At 35.0% G+C, this 24,530-nt stretch overlaps 3 protein-coding genes across 10 annotated transcripts; 1 reads left to right on the top strand and 2 right to left on the bottom strand.

The window, feature by feature from the left end:
- The first annotated feature begins 3,005 nt into the window (after positions 1-3,005).
- LOC132177576 (cullin-3B) lies at positions 3,006-8,805 on the top strand. The gene is made up of 2 exons (XM_059589951.2): positions 3,006-3,579; positions 6,596-8,805. Exons 1-2 carry the CDS (start codon positions 3,419-3,421, stop codon positions 8,631-8,633), a joined length of 2,199 nt encoding a protein of 732 aa, XP_059445934.1. The 5' UTR covers positions 3,006-3,418; the 3' UTR covers positions 8,634-8,805.
- A 1,337-nt stretch (positions 8,806-10,142) lies between these two features.
- Positions 10,143-14,171, bottom strand: LOC132178779 (Haloacid dehalogenase-like hydrolase (HAD) superfamily protein). Of its 5 annotated transcripts, none has more exons than XM_059591327.2 (9): positions 14,049-14,171; positions 13,680-13,796; positions 12,836-12,918; positions 12,257-12,340; positions 11,824-12,077; positions 11,445-11,518; positions 10,796-10,889; positions 10,468-10,575; positions 10,143-10,326 (listed from the first exon to the last, which is right to left on the bottom strand). In XM_059591327.2, exons 1-8 carry the CDS (start codon positions 14,161-14,163, stop codon positions 10,509-10,511), a joined length of 888 nt encoding a protein of 295 aa, XP_059447310.1. In that variant the 5' UTR covers positions 14,164-14,171; the 3' UTR covers positions 10,143-10,326; positions 10,468-10,508. The 5 variants fall into 5 exon arrangements, with proteins under 5 accessions (XP_059447310.1, XP_059447309.1, XP_059447312.1 ...); XM_059591326.2 differs by having other exon boundaries at positions 10,143-10,313; XM_059591329.2 differs by having other exon boundaries at positions 10,143-10,575; positions 10,796-10,907; positions 11,824-11,896; positions 12,002-12,077.
- A 3,762-nt stretch (positions 14,172-17,933) lies between these two features.
- On the bottom strand, positions 17,934-24,530 carry LOC132179399 (transmembrane protein (DUF616)). Of its 4 annotated transcripts, none has more exons than XM_059592123.2 (9): positions 24,257-24,530; positions 23,830-24,105; positions 23,619-23,714; positions 21,375-21,727; positions 19,610-19,821; positions 19,268-19,524; positions 18,978-19,156; positions 18,515-18,618; positions 17,934-18,365 (listed from the first exon to the last, which is right to left on the bottom strand). In XM_059592123.2, the coding sequence occupies exons 2-8, from the start codon at positions 24,053-24,055 to the stop codon at positions 18,547-18,549; spliced, it is 1,395 nt and encodes a 464-aa protein (XP_059448106.2). In that variant the 5' UTR covers positions 24,056-24,105; positions 24,257-24,530; the 3' UTR covers positions 17,934-18,365; positions 18,515-18,546. The 4 variants fall into 4 exon arrangements, with proteins under 4 accessions (XP_059448106.2, XP_088372094.1, XP_059448107.2 ...); XM_088515968.1 differs by having other exon boundaries at positions 18,526-18,618; XM_059592124.2 differs by having other exon boundaries at positions 23,830-24,092.

The following is a 24,530-nucleotide window of genomic DNA, read 5'->3' as shown; positions in this document are numbered from 1 at the left end:
GGGGTGTGCGTTGATATGAAGCCAAGCAGGCGTGATAGACACGCTAAAGAGCCTGTTTACAAAAGGCAAAAACATGAAAATTTAGAAGGGTTTTTTTTTTTTTTTTTTTTTTTTTTAATTACTTTAATCGCATTTTTTAAAAAGGAAATTACAAATAAAATTCTTTATAAATTTTTTTTTTATTTAAAAGCTTTATTTCTCAAAAATAATTTCAAACATCTTTTAAATAAAATAGTAAAAATATTAAACAAGATGAGAATTATAAATCAAAATGGCACAAACAAGCTTAACAACGAAAATGAGGTAAGTTGAAACTCAAAAGTGTTTTTATTTGTAGAAGTATTTTAATGTCATTTAAAGGTTTTTTTTTTTTTTTTGGTGAAATACACTTGAAAAATGTTTTTTATGTAAAATTTTTGTGGGTCTATGTTTGAGAAATAGAAATGCTATTTTTTCATCTCTCATTCATTTTCATTATTGTTATTATTTTTTTAAATTCATACTTAAATTTGTAGGATCTACTCATCGACATGTGATTATTATAAATCCAATGGTGAATTTGGAAAAGATATGGATGAAAGATGAATGAGAAATTGAAGAGTAATATGTCTCTTTGAGAATTGTTGTTTTTGGGAAACTACATTTTGCCTCCATGAACTACAGCGCATTTACACTTTTTCCCATGAACTGCAAACTGTACTACTTTGTCCCCATTAACTACTATTTTGTACCCAAAACTCAATTCCGTCAGTCAAAGCTGTTAACTCGGACGGTCAAACTGACAATTCGTTATAGTTTATGGGAGCAAAGTGATGCAAAATGACCGGTTGACCGCCTAAGTTAACAGGTTTGACGACGTTATGGGGTTTTTGACACAAAATAATAGTTTATGGGACAAAGTGCTAAGACGTTATAGTTCATTGAAGCAAAATGTGGTTTTCCATTGTTTTTTATTTGATATGTTGCAATATTGAAGGCAAAACTGCACCGCTGTCCGCCTATGAGGCAATGGGCCTCTTTTATGATATATTTTAAGTTATTTTGAAACTATTTTGGGCGTGTTTTAGTATATATATATTTAAAAAAAAAAAAAAAAAAAGTTTTAGTGTTTTGGATAAAATTCACATATTTATTTGATATTTTACCTTTAAAACGACAAAAAAAATAAAAAATTACGAACACCAAATATATTATATCTAAATCTACGTATGCTTACCATAAAACGCTTACTACATTCGCGTATGTAGTTAAAGGTTTTTGCCAATCGCATACCGAAGTGGTTATGTTGTAGTTAATAACAGCTCGCTTGTACAATCCTAATAGAGAAATGGGAAAAAACTAAGGTTACGTTTGGTACGTGGAATAACTATTCCATTGGAAAAAAAAAAAATGAATACATTTTTATTGAAAATAAAATAATGTAGAATGAATTATCCTTTCTCATTCTCATGAAGGAATTACAATTTTAATTATTAGAGTGTATGTATACTTTAACACTAAAAGCCAATTTGATTCTCATAATAGATATCTAGAATATATTGACTATTTCTTATAAATAACCATTTTTTTATTTAGTACGGATCTATTCATAGAAATAACTATTCCCTTGTGAAGAGGAATATTTATTCCTTAAATAATAGACATCATCTAAAAAAAATAAAAAAAAAATAAAAAGGTTAAACTATAAGGGTGGCCGGTTGTCCACAATAGAAGTGGAGGGTATTGCGACCACCGGGGTGAATATGGAGTGGCCATGAACACCCCCGTAGTCTCTCGGGGGTGGTTGCAGTCACCCCCCAAGCGTCATCAAGGGTAGCCAAGGCCCACCCCGATAGTACTGAGGGTGGTGCGACCACCGCAGATTATTCTATGGGTGGCTGGCTACTCAAAAAAATCAGTTTTCATTTAAAAAATAAAATAAAATTGAGTTATAGAAAAATAAGAAATGAGCTCGTTTGGGTTTGCGATTTTTTTTTTATTCTACTAAATTGAATTCAAAATTGCGGATATCAAGAAGAAAAAATAGTTGAGATTATGTTTTGGTTGTTTGAAAAATATAAAATTTTGAATAAACTTGAAATTTTTTGAGTTGAGTTGAGTATTGCCTGTTTGTGAACTTCAAAAGTGTGTTTAACACTTTCAAAGCTTGTTTGAAAAAAAAAAAAAAAAAAAAAAAAAAAAAAAATCGTTTGGTAAAAAAATTCATAGTGCTTTCGAATGTCAAAAAATCTAAAAATGACTAAAACGTACTTTCACAAAATACTTAAAAATTAAGCTTTTGTTAAAAACATTTTTTTAATTCAAAGTCTATATTTTTCAAACGCAATTCCAAATCAACTAAAAATGATAAAAAAGTTTAGAAGAATTGGAAAGAATTGTCTTCCCAAACAAGCCCGAAGGTTTTTTGTTGGTAGTTTTGGTTCAATCCAATTAGGGACATAACTCTTGTCACAAAACTAAGGAATAAGAATATATATTACATTCACAGTAATAATTATTAATTTTTCTAATGAAATACCAATTTCATAAACGAGGTATCTTAAATGCTTTCCAATTGACGGGCCGAGGGACAAGAATCCTTTGAAATTAGGTTATTCAAAAATTTTAATTTTACAGAAATTTGAACGACTTCAAAAACAAAATAAAAAATGTAAGGCCTATATGCCAAAACATTTTAGGGTGTCAATCCCACTAGCTACCATAGTCTAATTTGGAGCGTGTTTAGAATTGTGTTTGACAAATAAAATTTTTAAGTCAAAAAGCGTTTTTTGGCAAAAACTTTATTTTAAAACTTTTGTCAAAAGTACGTTTTGACAATTTTTAGAGTAAAAAAATAAGATAAATACTTTAAAAAATTGTACCAAACATGTCATTTATATTTGACACGCAATCTCAAACATACTCTTAAGAAAATTTCATCCCATCCAAAGGGAAGACCCTCAAAACGCATAACTCCGTTGAAACGTTTCGAATGTTTCGTATAAAAACAAACGAAAGCCAACCTTCATCTTCCCTAGAGGCATCCAAAACCATCCCCAAAAGGAAAACGAAAAAAAAAAAAAATCAAAGAAAAAGAGAAAAGCAATACTCTTGCTTCCTTGGCCTTCTTACCTCTTATATACGTCAAAATCCACCCAGAATTTACTAACCGTCCAAGCATCCATTTCGTTTCATTTCCCTCCAACCAAACTGTACCGGCAAATTCCCGGTCTCCGGTTTCCATCAACTCCAGTATCCTCACCTGTTTACATATTATTATTTTTTGATGAATAATCTCTATTAAATTTTAATTTCATCGATCTGAAAAATAACCGGCTTCGGACTCGATGAATTCGATTTCGGGCTCCGATTTTTAGATTCGGAGTTTCTCTTTCGGATTTGGATTGAAAGGGAATAGAACAAGAAGAAGAAGAATAAGATGAGCAATCAGAAGAAGCGGAATTTTCAGATAGAGGCGTTCAAGCACCGGGTGGTGGTGGATCCGAAATACGCCGAGAAGACCTGGAAGATTCTGGAGCATGCAATCCACGAGATTTACAATCATAATGCTAGTGGCCTCAGCTTCGAAGAGCTTTACAGGTTTTGCTCTCGCTCTCTTCCTTCGCCTTTTTCATCAATTCTTGTTAACAACGACGCCGTCTCCGAATTAGTATTGAATATACATATACGTGCGCATTTATTTGGTTATTTAGAGAGGCGTGTTTGATTTCCGTTTAGTGCATAGCCCAGTTGACTGCAGTTAATTTTGTCCTTAGACTATTCAATTTCACAAAATTTTTTTTGTTGTATTGCAATTTTCTTTTTTGGAAATTATTATTATATCTAGGAATTCGGAATCAGGATTTTCCCTTCGGCGTGTGGAATTAATGATATATATATATATATATATATATAAACTCGGACTTTTTAAGCGGAACATATAAACTTACTTAAATATGGGAATTTTTTTCTTCGACAAATAACTAAAAAAGAACTGATTTTGGGTTTTGTTTTGCCAAAAAAAAAAAAAAAGAAAAAAAAAAAGGAGAAACAACAAAACAATTGCATCAACAATCCCTTAGGCAAAAAAAACTTATTATGTTGCCCATAAAAAAAATCAATATTATGAATGGAACTCAACATCTGCTTTCCCTTAATCACATGACTACACCAAAACAATAAAGCACTTATGCAGCTTAACAATTTACTAAGTTTTGCGTTGTCTGTTAATGTTAGCTTGATTTGTGTGGAGATGTAACAGTTACAAGCTAACAGCTAAAGTAGTTGGCTTTACTTATAATCTGGCCAAAATAACACAATACAATGAAATTATCTAAGAGAAGACGAAGAAGAAGAGGAGGAGGAATAAGAAGATGAGAATTAGAAAAGGAAGAAGATTGATTAAATATCGATTCTCCTCCATGCTTTTAGTTCTCTGTAAAATGTATCTTTTAGGTTTTCGCATTCTTTGCTTGCAGAGAAAAGAAAGAAAAAAAAAAAAATGAGAGGAAGAAAATGAGAGCACGAAGAAAAAGAAAGGGAAGAGTCAAACTGCCGAGGAGGGAAGAAAGCTCTGAAGAACAATAATGAGTTGGTGAAAAAAAGTGTTAAAACGTGTTAAGTCATGTTTTGAGAGGCCTTTTTATATAATTGTTTGTATTTTTGGGGGTTCGGGGAGGGCTCTGGCATTGATACTTGGTATTCGGTTTTTTCTTCTCTCCCATTGAGAAATTGGAAAATATCGTAATTATGCATAGAGATTAGTCTCGAATTCAAAGTTTTTGTGCGTGTTTTTATGCCTATAAGGAAGGGTATGGACGTTGGTTACTCCATTATGTTGGAAGACTAGGTTAGGTTCCGTCTGATTTTCTTATGGTTGAATTGTTTGGAGCCGTGTTACTCCAATTATGATGTAAGACTGGGTGGTTGTTTAGATTCTTTCTATGATTTTCATTTTTCGAGTTGTGGCACACCTTTGTTATCTACAAAAAATGAATTTGTGATGGAAAATGGTTTACTGTAAAAAACATTTATGCTGTTAATGGAAAGTGGGGGGAAACGGTTGAATTATTGAGGACCATGGTAGGTTTGATCAAATGGTTGTTGTTAGCTCTCAGGTTGCATTGAGGTTTTGAAAAATCATATCGAGTGTTTTATGTTGTGACTTTGAAATCCAGAAACAACTATATCTCAAATGTCAAGTCTTATGGAACGGTGACCCAATTTTGAATTGATATTAACGTTTGTATACAAGAGCTCTTTGCAAAAGCATGATAACAGTCGGTGGGCATTGTGGAGAGAGACAAAGTTAACTGAAAACGTAGCAGATTGAAAGATATCTCAAGGATGATGTACTGACATTCTCCATGGTGGTGGCATGCCGGTCGGGTGCGTCAATAGTGTCATAATCTGCCGGCTGGAGCAATGTTGTCAAATTACATTTGATATATCTCCCTCATTAACCCGGTCAAAAAATCTATGCCACCAAATTTCTACTTTTCCAATCATGTGCCTTGGGGGAAGACTTTTGGGATTTATGCGTTTTTCTGTTTAAGATTCTCCCCGACTCCCTAGTGTTGCTGCACGTAACAATTTTCAGGGTCATGCCTTTCAGACCTTAGATTTTTGGTTCGTATAGTGAAACGGAAATGGCAGCTGAACCTCATTCTAAACTCTATTAGTGTCCTGAGGGGCATGCTTTGGTTAAATCAGTGTATATAATATGCGATAGAAACTCTCTCGATGACTAAGGGCATGGGGTGTATGGCTAGAAAGAGAATTAAAAAAATTAGCATTACTTTTCCTAATGCTTGATTGGGAGGAGAAGAAAAAGAGAGAAGAAATTGGAGTGGTTATTTTCAAAATAAATTTGATTATTCTCTGCCATAAGGTTTCTCTGAGGAATTGCCTACCAATAAAAAATTATGCACCCCCCAAAAATAAAAAATAAAAAATATTCCCTCGAAGAACTATCTAGTATTTAGTTTGTAAGTTAATTCCTCTCAATCTTTTCTTATAATTTTTCTCTTGTCCACTTTCTCTGAACAAATATACTGAATATATTTGTGACTACAAGCTTTTATTTATTTTTGTTCCTTCGGTGATTTTATTACTAATTTTTAACAACTCACATGCCTGAAAGACATTCCCTCCGGTGTTTCTATTGTTTGTTTCAATTTTAAGTGGTGTCGTGTTGCTTAGGCGTTGAAATTATGGTTTAAGTCTTATTTTAGTTATGTAAATCTGCAGTTGCTTTACAAAGGTTCTTCATCTATTTCATTTTCCTCCCCTTGGTAGTTCTGGAGTGTTGGCCACACCGAGAGCCCTTGGAGCCCCATAATCCGCTCAATTATGTGGAAGTTTGTCTGGGTATCATGTCGATATCACTGGATTGACGATTATGGGTGAAACATGTGGTGATTATATTATGCTGATAGCCTTTGAGTTTGCAAATAGCTCTCTCTTTCTTGTCTGTAACTCTCACTCAACAACCACCCCCTGCCCCCTCCCTAAAAGAAAAAAAGAATGAACAGCCAGTTCTACGATTTTAGATTCCTTTTTCAGAGAAATGGGATTCCTTGTTTTTTATGTTGCATTTTGTTTTTCATTGGTTTAGGAATGCGTACAACATGGTGCTTCACAAATTTGGTGATAAGCTGTACTCAGGACTGGTTACAACTATGACTTCACATCTCAAAGAAATATCAAAATCTATTGAGGATGCTCAGGGAGGTTTGTTTCTGGAAGAACTGAACAGGAAATGGAATGATCATAACAAGGCATTACAGATGATCCGAGACATACTAATGTACATGGACAGGACTTATATTCCAAGTTCCCAGAAGACTCCTGTTCACGAGCTTGGGCTGAACTTATGGAGAGATAGCATCATCCACTCCAGCAAGATTCAGACTAGGCTGTTAAATACGCTTCTTGAACTAGTACGTAGAGAACGGACCGGTGAAGTTATTAACAGGGGGCTAATGAGGAATTTAATTAAGATGCTAATGGATTTAGGTTCTTCTGTTTATGAAGAAGATTTTGAAAGGCCTTTTCTTGAGGTTTCAGCTGAGTTTTACGGGGCTGAGTCTCAAAATTTCATTGAGTGCTGTGATTGTGGGGATTACCTCAAGAAAGCCGAGAGGCGTCTAAACGAGGAAATGGAGAGGGTGACACATTACTTGGATACCAAGAGTGAAACAAAGATAACTAGTGTTGTAGAGAAGGAAATGATTGCTAATCACATGATGAGACTAATCCACATGGAAAATTCTGGCTTGGTAAACATGCTTCTTGATGATAAGTATGAAGACATGGGAAGAATGTATGCTTTGTTCCGTCGGGTGCCGAACGGCCTCTTGAAAATACGAGAAGTGATGACTTCTCACATCAGGGAGACTGGTAAGCAGCTTGTTACTGATCTGGAAAGGCTCAAGGATCCAGTGGAATTTGTCCAGCGGCTCCTGGATGAGAAAGACAAATATGATAGCATCATTAACTTGTCGTTTAACAATGACAAGACTTTCCAGAATGCTCTGAATTCATCCTTTGAATACTTCATTAACTTGAATCCGCGTTCTCCAGAGTTTATTTCATTGTTTGTGGATGACAAACTTCGCAAAGGTCTGAAGGGGGTCAGTGAGGAGGATGTAGAGGTTATACTTGACAAGGTGATGATGCTATTTCGTTACTTACAGGAGAAAGATGTATTTGAGAAGTATTATAAACAGCATTTGGCGAAGCGGCTTTTGTCTGGAAAGACCGTCTCAGATGATGCAGAGAGAAGTTTGATAGTAAAGCTAAAGACAGAATGTGGGTACCAATTTACTTCAAAACTAGAGGGCATGTTTACAGACATGAAAACCTCTCAGGATACAATGCAAGGCTTTTACACTGGCCACCCTGAGCTTGAGGATGGCCCTACGCTGACCGTCCAAGTTCTGACAACAGGGTCTTGGCCAACTCAGCCTACCATTACATGCAACCTGCCAGCTGAAATGTCAACACTATGTGAGAGGTTTCGGGCATATTACCTTGGGACTCATACTGGTCGGAGGTTGTCGTGGCAAACCAACATGGGCACAGCAGATATGAAAGCAATATTTGGGAAGGGTCAGAAGCACGAGTTGAATGTGTCCACTTATCAGATGTGTGTCCTAATGCTGTTCAACAATGCTGATCGGCTCAACTACAAGGAGATTGAGCAGGCTACGGAGATACCTGCTTCGGATTTGAAGAGGTGTCTGCAGTCCATGGCTTGTGTGAAGGGAAAGAACGTTCTCAGGAAAGAACCTATGAGCAAAGACATTAGTGAGGATGATGCATTCTTTGTTAACGACAAGTTTACAAGCAAATTCTATAAGGTGAAGATAGGAACTGTAGTTGCACAGAAGGAATCAGAACCTGAAAAGCAGGAGACCCGGCAGAGGGTGGAGGAGGACAGGAAACCCCAGATTGAAGCCGCCATAGTTAGGATCATGAAATCGAGAAGGCAGCTGGATCATAACAACATAATAGCCGAGGTCACAAAGCAGTTGCAATCGCGGTTTCTGGCAAACCCGACGGAGATCAAGAAACGGATAGAATCTCTTATTGAGCGGGATTTCTTGGAGAGGGATAATAATGACAGGAGATTATATCGGTATCTTGCCTGAAGCGTATGTCACTTCCCCTATCTCAGCTCAAAAAAATAGCATTCACGACTGTTGATTGTTATTGTAAGCGGAATTTGTTTTTTTCTCTCCACCTTTCCAATCCTCTCTATTGTTCTTCCTTTTCTTTTTCTTTTTCCTCTCTAAAATTAATGTCATTGCTACTTTCCCATTTGTTGCGCTACTTCCTATTAAATTATTGGGAAAAATTATATTTAGTCTTTAGGTTTTTATCTAATTTGAATTTAATTTTTAGGTTTCTAATTTCAAAAATACGGTCATTAAATTTTGCCAAAATTTAAAATAGGTCCCTATTATTACTTTATGGTCATAATTAACCATTTGTCATATGCCCAATGTATCTCATTTAAAGCACCTCAATGCAATGCCACATCAGCAAATACCAAGTCATTAAAAAAAAGAAAAAAAAAAAAAAAAAAAGGAATACAAAGGACCCACAAAATCCAATTGATATGGTGTGAAACTTTAGAGAATCGCATGAATCTGGCTTACATCCCCTCAAAGCTTCACCATTTTTACATGTTGAGTTGCTAATATAGATATATGGGAACTTAAATCCTAACTCGCTGGGTATAGACAATTTAATGACTTGTGTGAAGCTTTAAATTGAATTAGCAAATCACTTTAATGGCTGGATTTAATTAAGTTCTATACCCAATGAACATTGCTATTTTCAAAAATGGAATTCTTAAGTTTTTTTGCTTTTGGTAAAAAAAAAAAAAAAAAAAAAAAAGATGGGGTGGGGGTGAATTTCAACTTTTGAATCCGTACGCCAAGAATGATGTCCAAAGGGGGAAGGTAGAGCGCAAGCTAATAATAACGCCCATTGTAGAACAAAGAAGAAGAACAAGTACCAGTATTTCAGCAGAGAATTCCCATGTCATTTTACGCACATATATTAGCAATAAAATCACCGAAAAGCCAAGAATGTTGTTCATGAACACTCTGCCTCCATTGTTAGTGAGAAATCAGAGTGGTATTTTTTAATTTTTGTGTTAAAATGGGACTATTGAATCTGAACAAGTGAACAGAGATGTCCAGTTATTTTGTGGAGTGGATGTAAGCAAGATTCGTGTGTTTCTCTACGTTTCACGACAAATCCATTGGATTTTGAGGGTTTTTTTGTTTTTTTTTTTTAAAAAAATTTATGAATGACTTGATATTTGCTGTGCATTGCATTAGGATGCTAACAAGTTAAATGAGACACACGTGATAGATAACAAACTGTTAATTTTGACCATAAAATAATAGAGTGACTTATTTTAAACTTGGACAAAACTTAAAGACCGTATCCCAACAATTGGAAATCTAATGACTAAATCTAAATCAGATGAAAAACTATGGGATAAATATGATTTTTCCTAAACTATACTAAATATGATAACATGCAAAGCATACTGACTACTATACTAAATATAGTAAACAAGAAATTATATATATATATATATATATATATATATAGACAAGTAATACCGCTTGACTGGATGAAAATGTCAGCAATGTAATCCATCAAATCCAAACTCAACAAAAATCTGCATTGTGTGTATCCGCAAATCTAATAATAGTTGGGGGATTATACAACAAGCTTGTTCAAGAGAAAAGTTTCCAAATTATTCCTTAAAAATATATCCAATTTGTTAAGTTGTTATCACACCACCACTCCTGCAACATATTACTAAACATTCAGGTCAGGTCAGGTCCACAATTTTTGATAAAGCAATGCAAATGTTAAAATAGGAAGTACTGAAGAGTTCAAAAAGCCAGTTGCCATGCAGAAAGACGATGAACAAAAGAGGATTGAAGAAACTTAAATTACTTGCAAGAAAATATGCAGTATGGTACTTAAATCCGTGGAAGCTACGACTCAGAAATGAGGATGCGGCTTCCTATGTCAGAGAATGTCTTTATATCAACTCCCCATAACCTGCTTATTAGGATCAACGGTACATATGAGGGACAAACCAATGGAATATATTTCAATGCCATCCATTAATCTAACCCTTTGCTGATGACAACAATAGTATCGTCATTGGAATGGCTCATGCCAAAAAAGGATGTTATGCAATGCAGCCAATTAACTGCAAATACGAATATGAATCTTCTATCATGAGCGATGATAGCATTTGACTACAAACGGCGCTTACCAGCATTCAATTCCAATGGAATTGGCCCCCACTTTATCTGCCTTTTGATCATCTCCAACGTGTACTGTTTTGCCAGCCTCAACATGGACTTGATCTATAGCAATAGCACATTCTGACAATAGTTTCAATGTGTTCTTTAGCTTTTTATTTATTTTTCAAGAGAATACAGTCTTGTCTCCACGTAGAAAGATTAAAGAGTTTTTAGAGTATTAACATAGGCTTGAAAATGTAGTTTGGTCGAAGATTCGAAGGTGACAACTAATGAATAGCATCTTCCATAACAAACTGATTCTTGTTGGCTTCATGGATTACAGAAGTATTTGTGTGTGTGTGTGTTTTTAATTGACATCTGCTTTAGTGTTCTATTATGGATGATAAATTTGTTGCTATAACTTTCTATATTATGTACCAGAGTCATTCCATTTGCAGAGACCATCAAAAGACAACCTTACGAGAAACGTGTTTAGCATGTCATTCAATCCACTTCACAACAATGAAAACAAATATTTGACAATGAAAACAAATATTTGACCATTTATCAAGTTTCCCAAGTAGACAATACGAATACACACTGTGATGATCAAGATAAGTCCAAATTTAGGCAAGTACCACATACACTAAAAAGATGATTTAGCATGATTGTACGTACCTAAAGCAGCTTTAAATATCTTTATGTCTGGTTTTTCATATCCAACCTCTGAAGATATGATAACAGCATCAAACCTGAAAAGAAAAGCAACAAAAATGTTTTACATGTTTTTTTTTTGATAATTAATGTGAATATTATTGAAAGAGCGCAGAGAGGCGCAACCCTAATGCAAAAATATATAAAAGAGAAACCCCTACGGAATATACAAAGAGCACATATTCAAGCACATGTTTTGCATGTAAAAGCCATGAACTGTCTGGTATCCCCGTACTTTCCTATGTACTTGTATTCTATTTTCTTTTTTTTGTTTGGGGGGGACGACAAAAAGATGTTCAACGTTTAATCTTGATAGATAGCAGAAGGTAGGGCTAAGACTCACAGATCTAAAACATTGAGGTCCTTCAACAACTTCCTAAGGCGGGTGTCAAAATTGGACACAACAGCCACCTTAACTGTGTCACAGGCAATCATGTTAGAAATAAAGAAATAACAAGAGAAAAATCGAAAACAATAGACTCCATAAGCACTAGCAATGGAGAACACTTTAGGAATATGACCTCCAGCATCCTTGAGAAGGGCTATTGTTTCATAAGCTCCATCTGGAAGACGCCATGCATCACCTTTTGCATAGTACTGACAAGAGCAACCGTTAAGAAGAATTCAGATAAAAGCATCAATCATTATATCGCCTATTAAGTCCTAAGCACTATGGTTTGCACCAGTGATACAGTTCTTTGGAAACATTATTTTAGCATCAGTAACAGTGGGTTGAGGAACAAGCACTTTGAACCTTTGGTCTTAAGAGATATCACCTCATAAACTTCTTCAAAATAATCATCATCAGCACAACCAGTGGCTTCAGAAACAACCAATTTCCAAAATGGCCTCCCATCTCCCTGCCAAGTGCCAATAGTATAAAGCATAACCTTAATCAATGCTGTTTCAATATCAAGGAAACAGGTTTCTTCATTAAAGTAGTTAATGAAATTAATTATGTTTATTGATAGCTAATCACATGGCAGATAGGAAAAAATATAAGGAGATGCAGAGCCTGAGTTGATGAAGATCATTACTTGAAAAATGGAAATAATGCCAGAGTGGCTCCAATAAGTTACTATAAAATTCATGTTTTCTACTTCACACAAATATGAGATGGTAAACCAGTTCTATTACAGAAACATATGGCTACCCATGACATGAGCTCATTGTTAAAGTATCATTTTTCACCTATGGTGGAAGCTTCAATACTGTGCAGCATCATGGTCATAGTTATACAAGTACATGCCTATCTAGATGTTTAAGATCTTTTTTCGCCCACTGAAATAGAGATCTTTTTTCCCATAAAACCTATAAACAGCATACACCTTAAATAGAGACACAGATCAACATACCTGGTAGCGGAGCTTCTCAGGCCACGGAGCAGCAAAAGCTCTCTTAAATCCTTGCTTTATTTCAGCTGATGTTGCAGACAAACCTGAAAATGTTTCAAAAAAATTGTTAAGAACCTAAGATACTAAGTACTGGAATCATGATTAGAATTAAGAAAATTATGTACAGGAAGAATTAATCATAAATAGTACAAAGGGGTGTGGTTACTCTTTAAGTCAGAGAAACAGGCTATATAACAAGGCAACACATTTAATGAAAGTGCCAATCTATGGCCCTCTCAGTAAAAAATCCCAAGTTCCCAACCATCTAATCCTATGACCTATAATTTCCATTGTTGGTGAATGAAAGCTGAAAGCTCAGAAATTATAGCGATTGGAAAATATTAACAAATATGGTGTATAAACATTACACTTCCTAAGCACATTTCATATGAGAGATCAACACCAAGGTAAATCCTATGAGTAGTTCCAAAAGAATTTTGCTTCATAGCCTGGAGTCTTGGAAAATAGTGGCACCCACAGAGACTAACATGCTCCAAGCTGTCACACATCCTCTATATCCAAATGCATTGGTTCTTTGAAAGTTAACATAATAACAAATAAGCCTTGCAGCAAGAATTTATCCAAATGCATTGGTTCTTTTCAAAACATCTAATTTTAAAGTCATGTACATGTCTCATCAAGAACAAAGATTTTTTTTTAAAAAAAAATTACATTTGGTGAGCTAGTGTTCACCAAATTATTTTGAGTAACAGTAGCTAGCCGGATGCAGCTATAAATTTGGATCCACGATAGCCAAAGGTTTGAACGCTAAGCTCAATGAATTATAGCAACCAAAAACACTAACCGTATTTACTGCCGATGGTGGCGTAAGTCTCTCCGACAGGCTTTGCCAACTGCAAAAGGGTACCTCCCGCATCCAACAACAATGCATCGTATGCTCTCTTAATCGACCTCCCTCCATCTACCCAGAAAAATGAAAAGAAGAGTCAGAATATACAACCCCATGTTATAAACGTGCCCGAAACTCAATCACATAAGGACCAATTTAACAAAGACCCATCTCCCACTAATCCATATCAAAACAAAACTCAGTTTGTGAATGAACAATTCTTTAGCCAGAAGCAGAGAAAACAGAATAACGGTATAATTCAGTAATGGCGAAAAAGTTTCCAGAGAGAGAGGGAGAGAGAGAGAAACAACCAAGGGATCTAACCAGTGTGGATAGCCATGAAGGAAAGGGAGTTGGGAAGCTTCATACTGAGAGGAGGTTTGAGGGCTCTGAAAAGAGTACTTCCTCCATGCGAGCATCTAACCAAACAAGTTTCCATTGCTAAGTTCCCTCCGTTGGAAATTCCAAGGTGCGGTCATTTTCTGCTATTATATCATGTGCATTTTTCACGATAAAAATTAGCTACAAATCAGTTTTTTAATTAATTTATAAAAATTAGTTTAATAAAGTAACACGTGTCCTTTAACATGTAATAAACACATATTTTATTATTAATGTTATTAAAAAAAAAACACATATGAGAAGCATGTGCTATTAAAAACACATGTATTTCTCACGTGCTAAAAGATATATGTCGCTTAATTATACTGATTTGTAACAAATATTCCAATGTGGACTTTTCGCATTTTTCACTTCAATCAATCGGTTCAAAATTAATAAACAGGTAAACAATTTTTCACGTCATCAAAAATAATAATAAAAAAATAGAAAAATTTTTACTTTAAACTCATGAATTTTTACGCGATTTGACAAATTTTCCATAAACTTTAAAATCTCTTAATTTGGACCCCTGAACTTTTAATTGCTATCAATTTGGACAATTTTGTCAGATTTAAAACGTTAAAAGTGAGACAATGACGTTTATATCATTGACTTTTTAATAAAATTACAAATTTACTCTTACTTCCAATTTTAAAAAATAAAAATAAAAATAAATAAAATCTGGCCGTGAGTCGAGACCCACGGTTGGGTCTGGCCGGGACCCAGCCGTGGGTCAGTAGACTCACGGTGAGACCCAACATAGGTCAAGGCCAGACCTACGCTGGGTCTCAGGCCAGAGCGGGTAACGGTTTTTTTTTTTTCTTTTCTTTTAAATTTTTTTAAAAAATAAAAACGAAAATTAGGGGTATTTTTGTCATTTTAGGTGCCGTTAAAAGTTAACGGCTAAATCTGACAAAGGGTTCAAATTGAAAGAAATTGAAAGTTCAAGAATCCAAATTGAGAGATTTTAAAATTCAAAAGTTTGTCAAATCGCGTGAAAGTTCAATGGGTTTAAAATGAAGTTTTTCCTTAAACAAATAAAATAAAATAAATAAATAAAAGTTAAATATAAGAAACTTATTGAATTGACCCATAACATTTTTTTTTTTTTTTTATATTATATTAACTTATTGGCCGCTATTGTAATTTGCGGCCAAGAGTGGTAGTTTTCATTGGTGATAGATGGGCGGAACAAGAGGAGAAGGGGAGGACTGGCTCTAACATGTCGTGGTTTTATCCTATTTTTTATATTTATAGTTTTTTTTTAATATTTTATGTATCTCAAAGAGTTCTTAAAACATTTTGATACCACCAATAATTTTAATTTTATATTTTTCCCAAGATTTTAGTTAATACCGGATGGTAAAAGTTTAGATCAAGATACTTTTAATGTTCAATTTTGTATTGCTTTTGTAACCCTTCTATCATTGATTCGATCATTCGAGGGACCCCTTGGGAATGGGACTTAAAATAATACTATTTGATTTGATTAAATGAAAAGCCCACATAATCTATATTATTACATATTTTTGAATGATTTATTAATAAGTAAGATGAGCTGGATGATTTAGTTCTGTATTACTTAGTTTTTCTGTGACTGCAGCTGTTGTTTAGTGCTAGCATTAATCAATGGATATACACATTCTATATTCTAACTTTCCTCTCGTTGATGTTCGGCCTCGCCCCTTTTCCTTGTATGGCTTAGAGAGAGAAAAAAAAAATGTGTTAGTTTTTGTTATTGTTTCAGCATTTGTAAAAACAAGAGCCATAACTAGTTTCAAAAATATAATGGATATACACATTCATTTTCCTTTTTATTCTTCTTTCATCTCTATTTCTCTTCTTGTTTCCGCAACTCTTTTTTGTGATATGGTGTCAAAGTATTCATCTTATTCAAAATTTTCATCTTCCTCGTGGTGTCTTCTCCGGTTTCTATTGAAACGAATAATTTAAATTATTTTTACCTTCATCATGGTGATCATAGTCTTGAGTTTCTTGGCTCCATACTATTTTTTCAACCTCTTATTGGTGAAAACTATCATACTTGGAGGAGTCGTTTCATGATTATGCCATTGAACCAAAGAATAATTTTATCGAAACTACCATGGTCAAGCCATCAAATCCCTCTTATGTTCTAAGCCAAGCATGAAGCATATGCAACAATACGATGCTATCTTGAATATTGAATTTAGTTTCAAAAGAAATAGGTACAAGCATCATATATATATATCAACATTACTAAGGATAATCATTTCGTCTAGAGAAGCATTCTTTTAGATTAATCCACATCTCTTTAACAATGTTGATATAGATGATGTTTGTAGCTATTTCTTTTGAAACATAATTCAGTGTTTAGAACAACAACATGTTATTACATCTGTTCCATGCGTAGCTTAGAACATATTAGGGAATATATGGCTTGGACACAATATTATTGAGAAAACCAATCTTACTCTTGGTTGTCAATGCCATAATCATGGAATGAATCAAAGTATGATAGTTTTTGCCAGACAATGAGAAGTTGAGAAACTAGTATTGAACCTGGACTATCACTGTGATGAAGGCAAAAATGATTTAAAGGATATGCTTCAACAGAAACTGATGAAGACACCATGAAGAAAATGAAAATTTTGACTAAAATGAATGCTTTTATTCTTTCATCTATATTTCTCTTGTTTCCACTGTATAATATATGAAACAAGATCTCATCCATTTTTTAAGAGAAAGATTAAATCTTAGAAAGTAGATTGGAAGAGAGCTTAATAAGGCTTTATGAGGTAAGACAAATTTCAAGAAGAAGCGACACATTCATCCCAAAAGAACATATTCATAGGTACCATAAAGTCGTAGATGAGATATTGGAGAAAATCAAATGAATGCACTAGCCACTAAGCAGATGCCATCTGTTTAATTCTCTCCGATTCTCACAACAAAGCATTGACAACCAAATTATATACAAGGTCGGATATGAGATATTGGAGGAAACCAAAGGGAATGCAGTGAATAGTGCCGATCCATTTAGTTCCCCCCAATTCTCACATACGGCATGCATATCCACTCACTCACAATTGTTTACTCATCCCAGAAAAAGGAAGGAAGACAAAGAATTGGCTTATTTTGCTTTGTTGTGGGTTGGGGGTACAATACAAGAGCCTCCTCGAGCTGGTATTTATACACAGGCTGCGTCCCAGCGGCTGAGCAACACGCAATTCACGACACTAGTGCATCTACTCTTCATGAACTGCACGACTTGCTTGTCAACAAACGGTTACGACTCTCATTTTTGTAATGACAAAAATCAACCCCATCTCCGTGGTAGGATAGATAGCCTTCAAAATTTTAAAAATCTCAATTTCATGTGATGCAAAAGGACCAATAAAGGCATAATTCCGGCTAGTTCTAATAAACCCGCCCAAATAAATTTTGGGCTGCTCGGGCAGTAGATTCTATATAGAATTAGAGTCTCTCAAGTTACACGCCCAAATTGCTAACAATTTGGTAATTGTTGTAGATCCTGGACCCTTACCCCCAAAGTGAACCGGGCAGCTTTAAACCCATTACCTGTGCAGATGATTGCTGTATAACATGAATGTGGGAAGTGCTGACTACCATTTCACAATTTGAAGTAACAAATCTGCTTGCTATTGCGGTGAAAGAAACGGATTGTCTGATTCTAAGCATCTTATTTTAGCACATTCATGCTATTACTCATATCTGCTTTTCAAATTGAACCACGTTACATGAGTTTGGATGTTTCACTAGCTGGTTTTGGCAAGAAACTTTCTTGATTTTAACATATATATAATTACATATGCTAACTAGGGAAACGGAAAAAACTAATTAGCATAAACAATTAACTTAAAGTGAGCGAACATGTAGGGGTTCGAACAAGATTCTCAAAATCAGACGAATGGTTAATACACAGCACACAAACTATATTCATGTCGCATTGCTAAATAATTGGTCAAGAAACCTACAACCCTAAAGTAAATATAAGTGGCTTAAACCTGCTGATCATGAAATTCAACTTAAGGCATCCTCATTGGTTCATCATGGCATACTGATAATCACTGATTGTAGGACAGCATTCACATTGAGATGGTGTATGGTTAAGAAGGCAGATAATTGTACTCACTAAGACCAGGTTAAGCTTCAGCAAAAGAGATCTAGGTAGGAACTTCCATTACCAACCAAGTTCAAGCAACCCTCTCAATACGAAACTCGTGCTAAATTGGAATCCAAAGTCCTCTGAACTGATTCCTGAAGTGAAGTTTAAAATAATTTTACTTGTTCACTCATAAAGGGATGTTATTACGACATAAAGAACAGAATTGAAACACAATTCTAATGAAAGATGAATGGAAAAAATCAGAATTACAAAAAAGAAATGGAAATCAACTCAATCTTACTAGGCATAAACCTTATTAGAATTTTCAATTAATCAAGAAGCAGGTGGAGAAGATGGCACAGCCCTATGCCGAAAGAGCTTTGCTAGTGCTCTGCGCTCACAATCCTGCACACGTAAGACAAAGGCATTACATGCCAAGAGCAATATTTTCAAAGAAACCCATTTAAAATGCAACTATTTAAGGGGTTAATTAGAAGTCATTCTCATTTGAAGTTGCTCCCAAGTACATCCTGAAAAAATCACATAAACGATGTGATCATCAGGACTTTGGTCAGATCTTACAACCCAGCAAAATCAACATTATTCAATTGTAGGATTAGCGTGGCCTTTAAAACTATTTTGGCAACAGCTACTGAAAAAATAAATTAATTAATGCAGAAATTATAATGCTATGTAGACAAATATAATGTAATCACCAACAGAAGTATATTGAGATTTCTTGTTTCTATGAGAGAATGCAATACCTTAAACATATTTAGGTAAAATGGTCTGTCTGGATTCATTCTCCTCAGTTTCAAGTAAGTATGTGCAAAGCTTAGTTGATCACGAGAGGTGAATCGGTCAACTTCGTTGAACCAAAGACAAGAAAATAAATTTGACATTGGTGTATGTGCCCGTACTATAAAGGAACCCTCAGGAACATCTGCAAGGTAAATGACACACCATATTAGCACATGGCGTTCACAGAGACAAAAATTACAGATGAAGGGAAAAGAAAATCTCCACAATGAACAAAGATGCCAATGCCACGCACAACTTGGAAGAGGAGTATTTGGGTCTGAAGGATCAAACTTGGTGAGGCCATCAGACTGGTAAAAAGTAAACTGTTCATCAATGGCCGTGTGATTGTACTTATTTAGACGCTTATTTTGGAGTACCTCCTCCCAGACACAGTGGCGATCATAATGGTTTGAAATAGCATATTCTGATTTTGTTCGCCACAAAAAGTACTCAATAATCAGCATTGGATCAGTCTGAAGTCGCATCTTGCTGTCAAGCCAAATCGAGTACCTTCAAAAAACCACTGAACATAAGAACTTCTCGATTTACAACTGGAAGGACCAAGAGTAGATGGCTAGAACATGGCGTAGAATACCTAGAAGAAGGGAAGAGGCGATGTGACAAAAATTTTGGCACCTTTCCAGTTTTCCGCATGTCCTTATATGGTAAGTTCCTCATGATAACGATTTTCCATAAGCCAACATATCCACTATCATCAGGAGTATTTCCTTCTGATGACAGTTTTGAGAGTGTCTGCTCATCCACAAACATAACAAAACAAACGTTTTCCTTGGAATATTCACTGATCTGCAGCAAACAAAAATATTAAAACATCACTGAAAGAACATAAGGCATGCATAATAACCTAAATCTTATATATACTCCCCATTTATCAACTTACATGCATTGTGATGGCATACTCAAACATTAATTTGCACATTATCCTATCCTCAGAACAAAATCTCTTAAGATTACAGAATACAATCAAACATAAAGCTTGTAACTCTTTAAAATGAAAATAGGAGATAAAAAAATTAAAATAAATAAATAAATAATCATCCAGCACACAACCTGATGTGGTAACATCTGAGAAGGTATTAGAGCCGTAACCAAAGCAAACCATATACACTAATTTCCTATGTTAAGATCAAAGGTCCCCGTAAATGGAAATTTCAAGTTAAATGACCTTTTTCCATCGCAATACGTCATGTCCTCTCTTGTACCCTATCTGTCCCTCTTTTAACTCTTTGGAATGCCATTCTGTAAAGGGTCAGACTAAAGACATCTTCAACAGTATACCCATTATTTATTATCTATAATTAAAAGAAGAGGCATAAAAACTAAACAAGACAACAGATCCATAAAACTGTATGAAAGCCTAATGTATTGCTTACAAAACAAAATTGAACCCAAAAATGTGCTGAAATTAATAGGCGTAGTTGAAACATGACCAAAAAGTGGCAATTATTAGCATTTCAAGCAGACATTCTTCTCCCTGTCAAAATTTGATTCTCTTTCTCTTTTGGTTCAAATATTAAAGTTTAATGTTCACAAGTGAAAACCAAAAGCTTTTGAATATTGAATGTGTTTTTGATTCAACATTTTTATAATTGAGTTCAATGATATCAGGAAAGTAAAAAACATCCATTTGTTCGATGTAGAAGGGGCAGGAAAAGAAAAAGAATGTGTCTCAACATTCTTATAGCTACATAGGTTGCCATGTTTTTATCTTTTAGTAAAATAAAAATGTAACATCATACCCTGCATGAAAAATAACGTTTTTTTTTTTTCTTTTCTTCAAAATTGAAGATGGTACCAGCTGATTGAATATTTGCTGGAGAAGAGACAAGTGTTCTATTATGGTCTTTGTTCAGAAAAGTTATAAGCAGTGGCATGCAAATGTAGACTGCAAATAACAATTACATCCTCAAATTTAACTCCTCTAGGCTTTACATCAAAGAACTTCTGTCTAATTGCATTTGAAGACAAAAGCATTTCAGAGTGATATCTGAATGGAAGATGATGATTGATAAAATCCATGTTGAGTCTCATTTCTCATGAGTAACTATTTTTATGAAAAAGCACAGAGGTATAATTTTCCTAATTTACCTTGGTAAGGCTTGGTTTTGGGAGTTGTGACACCAGAGAGTGGGGATAGTTTTATATAACATTATAGCTTAACAAGGATGTTTAGTTGAATGAAATAGCTATATGAAGAAAAATTGTTTAAGCAGCAACCAGCCACTAGAGAAACATAAGCTATTAGCTTTTTGACCAAAAACTATTGATTGTTATGTTATGAGTATGATAGCCAAATAAATAAATAAAAAAGGACAATTGGTAAGGTATAACTCATTTACCAGTCTACGGGCGGGTCTCCTCAAAAAGTCGGAGCTCCCAAAAATGCAAGAAGATACTACAACCTTACAGGTATACATGTATGCCTTGTCTTTCTCATCTAAATCAAATCCAGTGCTTGGGTACCCAGGTGGTCCTTTGACAAAACCACAATGAAGTGTCTGATTTCTGGCATAGAAGGATTTCTCTCTTTCTGCAAGAGTCTGATGTCCTCCAAATCTAGGTTCAAACAAATTATTGTGAAGTATTTCCTCTTTCTCAATGTACTCTAGTGAAAATTGTGAAAAGTTCATAAGATCATTGGGTTCAACAAGCTCATCAACTGATTCGACAAACCCAACTTCGCAAGGAAAATCTGAAAGATGAATACATAGGAGAAAAAGCACAAGGAGTGAGACAAGTAGAGGAAACAATTTGCAAAAACTGAATAGCATAAACTAAAATGTTATGCAATGATAGGTTAGTCAATATTAAGCAAAGGAAAAGGCAAGGAAGGGATTAGAACTAAACCTTAGTATTGGGTACACAGATTATAACAGAATTGATTACCCTCTCATAGTTTGCATCAATATATAAATATGAATAAATATTAATATGGCCACAAAGAGAAAAATGGTCAATGCTGATGAAATATTTTCTATAGAAATTAAAATTCAAGAACGTCACAAGATTTGTGCTAGGGTTTACCATTAGGTGTATTATCTAAGTAATGCAGCAAGCTTTGGTTAAATTTGTAGGAAGCTTGGCGGTAGCTGGATGTTCGGAAACATACAAGGAAAGTGAAAATATCGAGCACCATGTCAGGCCAACTAGCACAACCTTCCACGCTCTGGCAGTGGCAGAGCCAGAACTTCATCTTTGAAGGGGGCAAACTTTAATGATTAAATATTTTTATTTGTTTCACATAATATGCATTTTAGAGGCCGAACTTTAATATTAAATTTTTTTTTCACATATTATGTATTTTCTCAGATTTTGGAGTTGTTAGGGATTTTTTTGTAAAAATTTTATAAAATTTTTCAGTTTTTTGGGATACCAGGGGGATTTTTTTTTCATACTTTTGGGAGGATATTTTTAGATTTTTGGGGAGCTAGACGGATTTTTTTTTGGTGAAGATTTTTAAGGTAAGTAAGGGACATTGAAAGATTTTTCACTTTCTCTAGAAGTAGGGGCCATGCCCATGCCCCCCCACCACCACCTCTAGACTTCTACTGCTATACCAGCCAACCACTATTTTGGCATTTCCCAATACCTAAAGCCCCAACCTCCCAACAAACAAAGGAACACCCACACTTACACAACAGGTATACAATTGGGGGAGTAAATGTATGTATCCACCATTGGAACCGTCAAAAGGAAACCTCTAGTCATACAGGCAACCTATATTCACTAATTGGCACGGATTAATCAATTTTCTTGATTTATGCACCATAGTTCTATTAATACGAACAAAGTAGGAGACGATGCCACTTATCTTCTTATTCAGTGTCCCATGGCTACAGAACTTTCAAACTGTGTTGTACATTTTTTTGCATTCTCTGAACTTCCTAGGGCCAGTTGAAGGTCTTATTTGGAAGGGTGGTATAGAGACATTAACCTCTGCAGAATCATGGACTGTGGCTCATGCCTTCTCTTTTCCTGCTAAGGCCAAGCCTTCCATCTTTTCTTTTAATTTTACATCAACATACACATTCTCTTGACTCAGCTCATTAAATGATTTTTTTTCCTGGTAGGTAAGAAGTAATTTTATTAGAAATAAATAAACAGTTACAAGGTAGAATACATGGTAATTAAATGACGCCCTCTTGTGTGATTATTAAACTTCTCATTTAGAGGTTAAGATTTGATTTGGTAGTAGGGATCCTATGGCTCCTGAACCTTTTTGAAGTTCTCCTCATATACACCCTTTGTAGATCGAAAGTATCCACTTTTGTCAAATTTATTCAACAAAAAGTATATAGTGACTTTGATCAAATTTTTTTGAACTTTTTTTTTTTTTTTTTTTTTTTTTTACTTAGAAAAATCACACCATTTAGTACAATTTTTGCCAAATGGGTTTGCTTAAGAGTAGTTTTACATTTGACTTTATGAGAGAGGCCCTTCCGCAGTTTCATATATCATATTACGAGGCACTTGAAAGATAGAATGCTTGAAGTCAAAAGTTTCTTTCTTCAACAATTGGACAGACAAAATCCATATAAAATGATGATATACAGCTAAAATTAATGCAAGCTAACTACTCTTACGCTGCCTACGATTCTTGCTTTTGGGTGGTTTTTGAACATCAGACCCCGGAAGTTCTTGTACTGGTGGTGATAATGAAATGCTATCTTCCACGTTGCCTGCAATGAGGAATACAACATGTCACAAATGAGAAGCACAAAAGGAGAGAAAAAAAAAGACAATGAACACACATAAGTTACAAATGAAAATTAGAATCAGAGCTTCTAATCTTACCATGAAAGAGCATTTGTATGGCAGAAACTACCAAATAAATTAGGAAGAGCAATGCAAGCACAAAGACCCAGCGCGAGAATCTCAGTTTAGTAATCCTGCCAAACCTTCTGCCTCGACGAACAACTCGAGACCCATGCTCACTTCCAGCAAGGGACCTAAAAATCATACCAATGATACCTCTTCTTTCCGGCATCAATTCGCTGCTGTGCCTATAAAAAGCCATCATAGGGCACCCTCCAAACGTCGGCCAAAAACCAGCTCATCTATGGGAAAATTCTAACATCGAAAAATTAGCAAGTCAGTTACCTATGATCTACAAATCAACTGCGTATAAGATTATGCTTAAATCTCATTCTATTCTACCATATCAGCAGAAACAGGAAACAAGAATTGGATAAAAAACCGAATGAGGACATTGGGGATTTACCTGATGGGAGATCTCAAGGCCGAGTGCAGTGGATAAGCGCGAAAACCACATGCAGAGGCGATTAGGCAAATACGATTGTATATATTCATCTATCATTTGAAATTAGACCGCGAGTTTTGTTTATCTATGACTTTGCGGCAGCAAACCCATTGCTTAGGGAGTATAATGGTTTGGTCCCGTCGTCCCTTGGGCGAACAGTTTACGGATCCGGTGTTGCCTTCAGTGGCTTGGGATTACTGAGGCCAGCTGCGGTTAATGGCGCCACGCAAGCCAC

The sequence above is a fragment of the Corylus avellana genome, chromosome 4 (genome assembly GCF_965113065.1).
Source record: "Corylus avellana chromosome 4, dhCorAvel1.hap1.2, whole genome shotgun sequence".
Lineage (NCBI taxonomy): Eukaryota > Viridiplantae > Streptophyta > Magnoliopsida > Fagales > Betulaceae > Corylus > Corylus avellana.
This window is presented reverse-complemented; position numbering and strand designations above follow the sequence as displayed.

Bases quoted from the DNA above. Each gene is read 5' to 3' on its own strand.
- LOC132177576 (XM_059589951.2), top strand. From the start codon at position 3,419: ATGAGCAATCAGAAGAAGCGGAATTTTCAGATAGAGGCGTTCAAGCAC. The intron at 3,580-6,595 runs GTTTTGCTCTCG...TCATTGGTTTAG, and splicing joins AGCTTCGAAGAGCTTTACAG to GAATGCGTACAACATGGTGC.
- LOC132178779 (XM_059591325.2), bottom strand. From the start codon at position 14,163: ATGGAAACTTGTTTGGTTAGATGCTCGCATGGAGGAAGTACTCTTTTC. The intron at 12,341-12,835 runs GTATGTTGATCT...GGCACTTGGCAG, and splicing joins CTGAGAAGCTCCGCTACCAG to GGAGATGGGAGGCCATTTTG. The intron at 10,576-10,795 runs GTAAGCGCCGTT...CCTAATAAGCAG, and splicing joins TCCATTGGAATTGAATGCTG to GTTATGGGGAGTTGATATAA.
- LOC132179399 (XM_059592123.2), bottom strand. From the start codon at position 24,055: ATGATGGCTTTTTATAGGCACAGCAGCGAATTGATGCCGGAAAGAAGA. The intron at 19,822-21,374 runs GTAAATGAGTTA...TGTTTGCTGCAG, and splicing joins GGAGACCCGCCCGTAGACTG to ATCAGTGAATATTCCAAGGA. The intron at 19,157-19,267 runs GTGCGTGGCATT...TTTACCTTGCAG, and splicing joins AAATACTCCTCTTCCAAGTT to ATGTTCCTGAGGGTTCCTTT.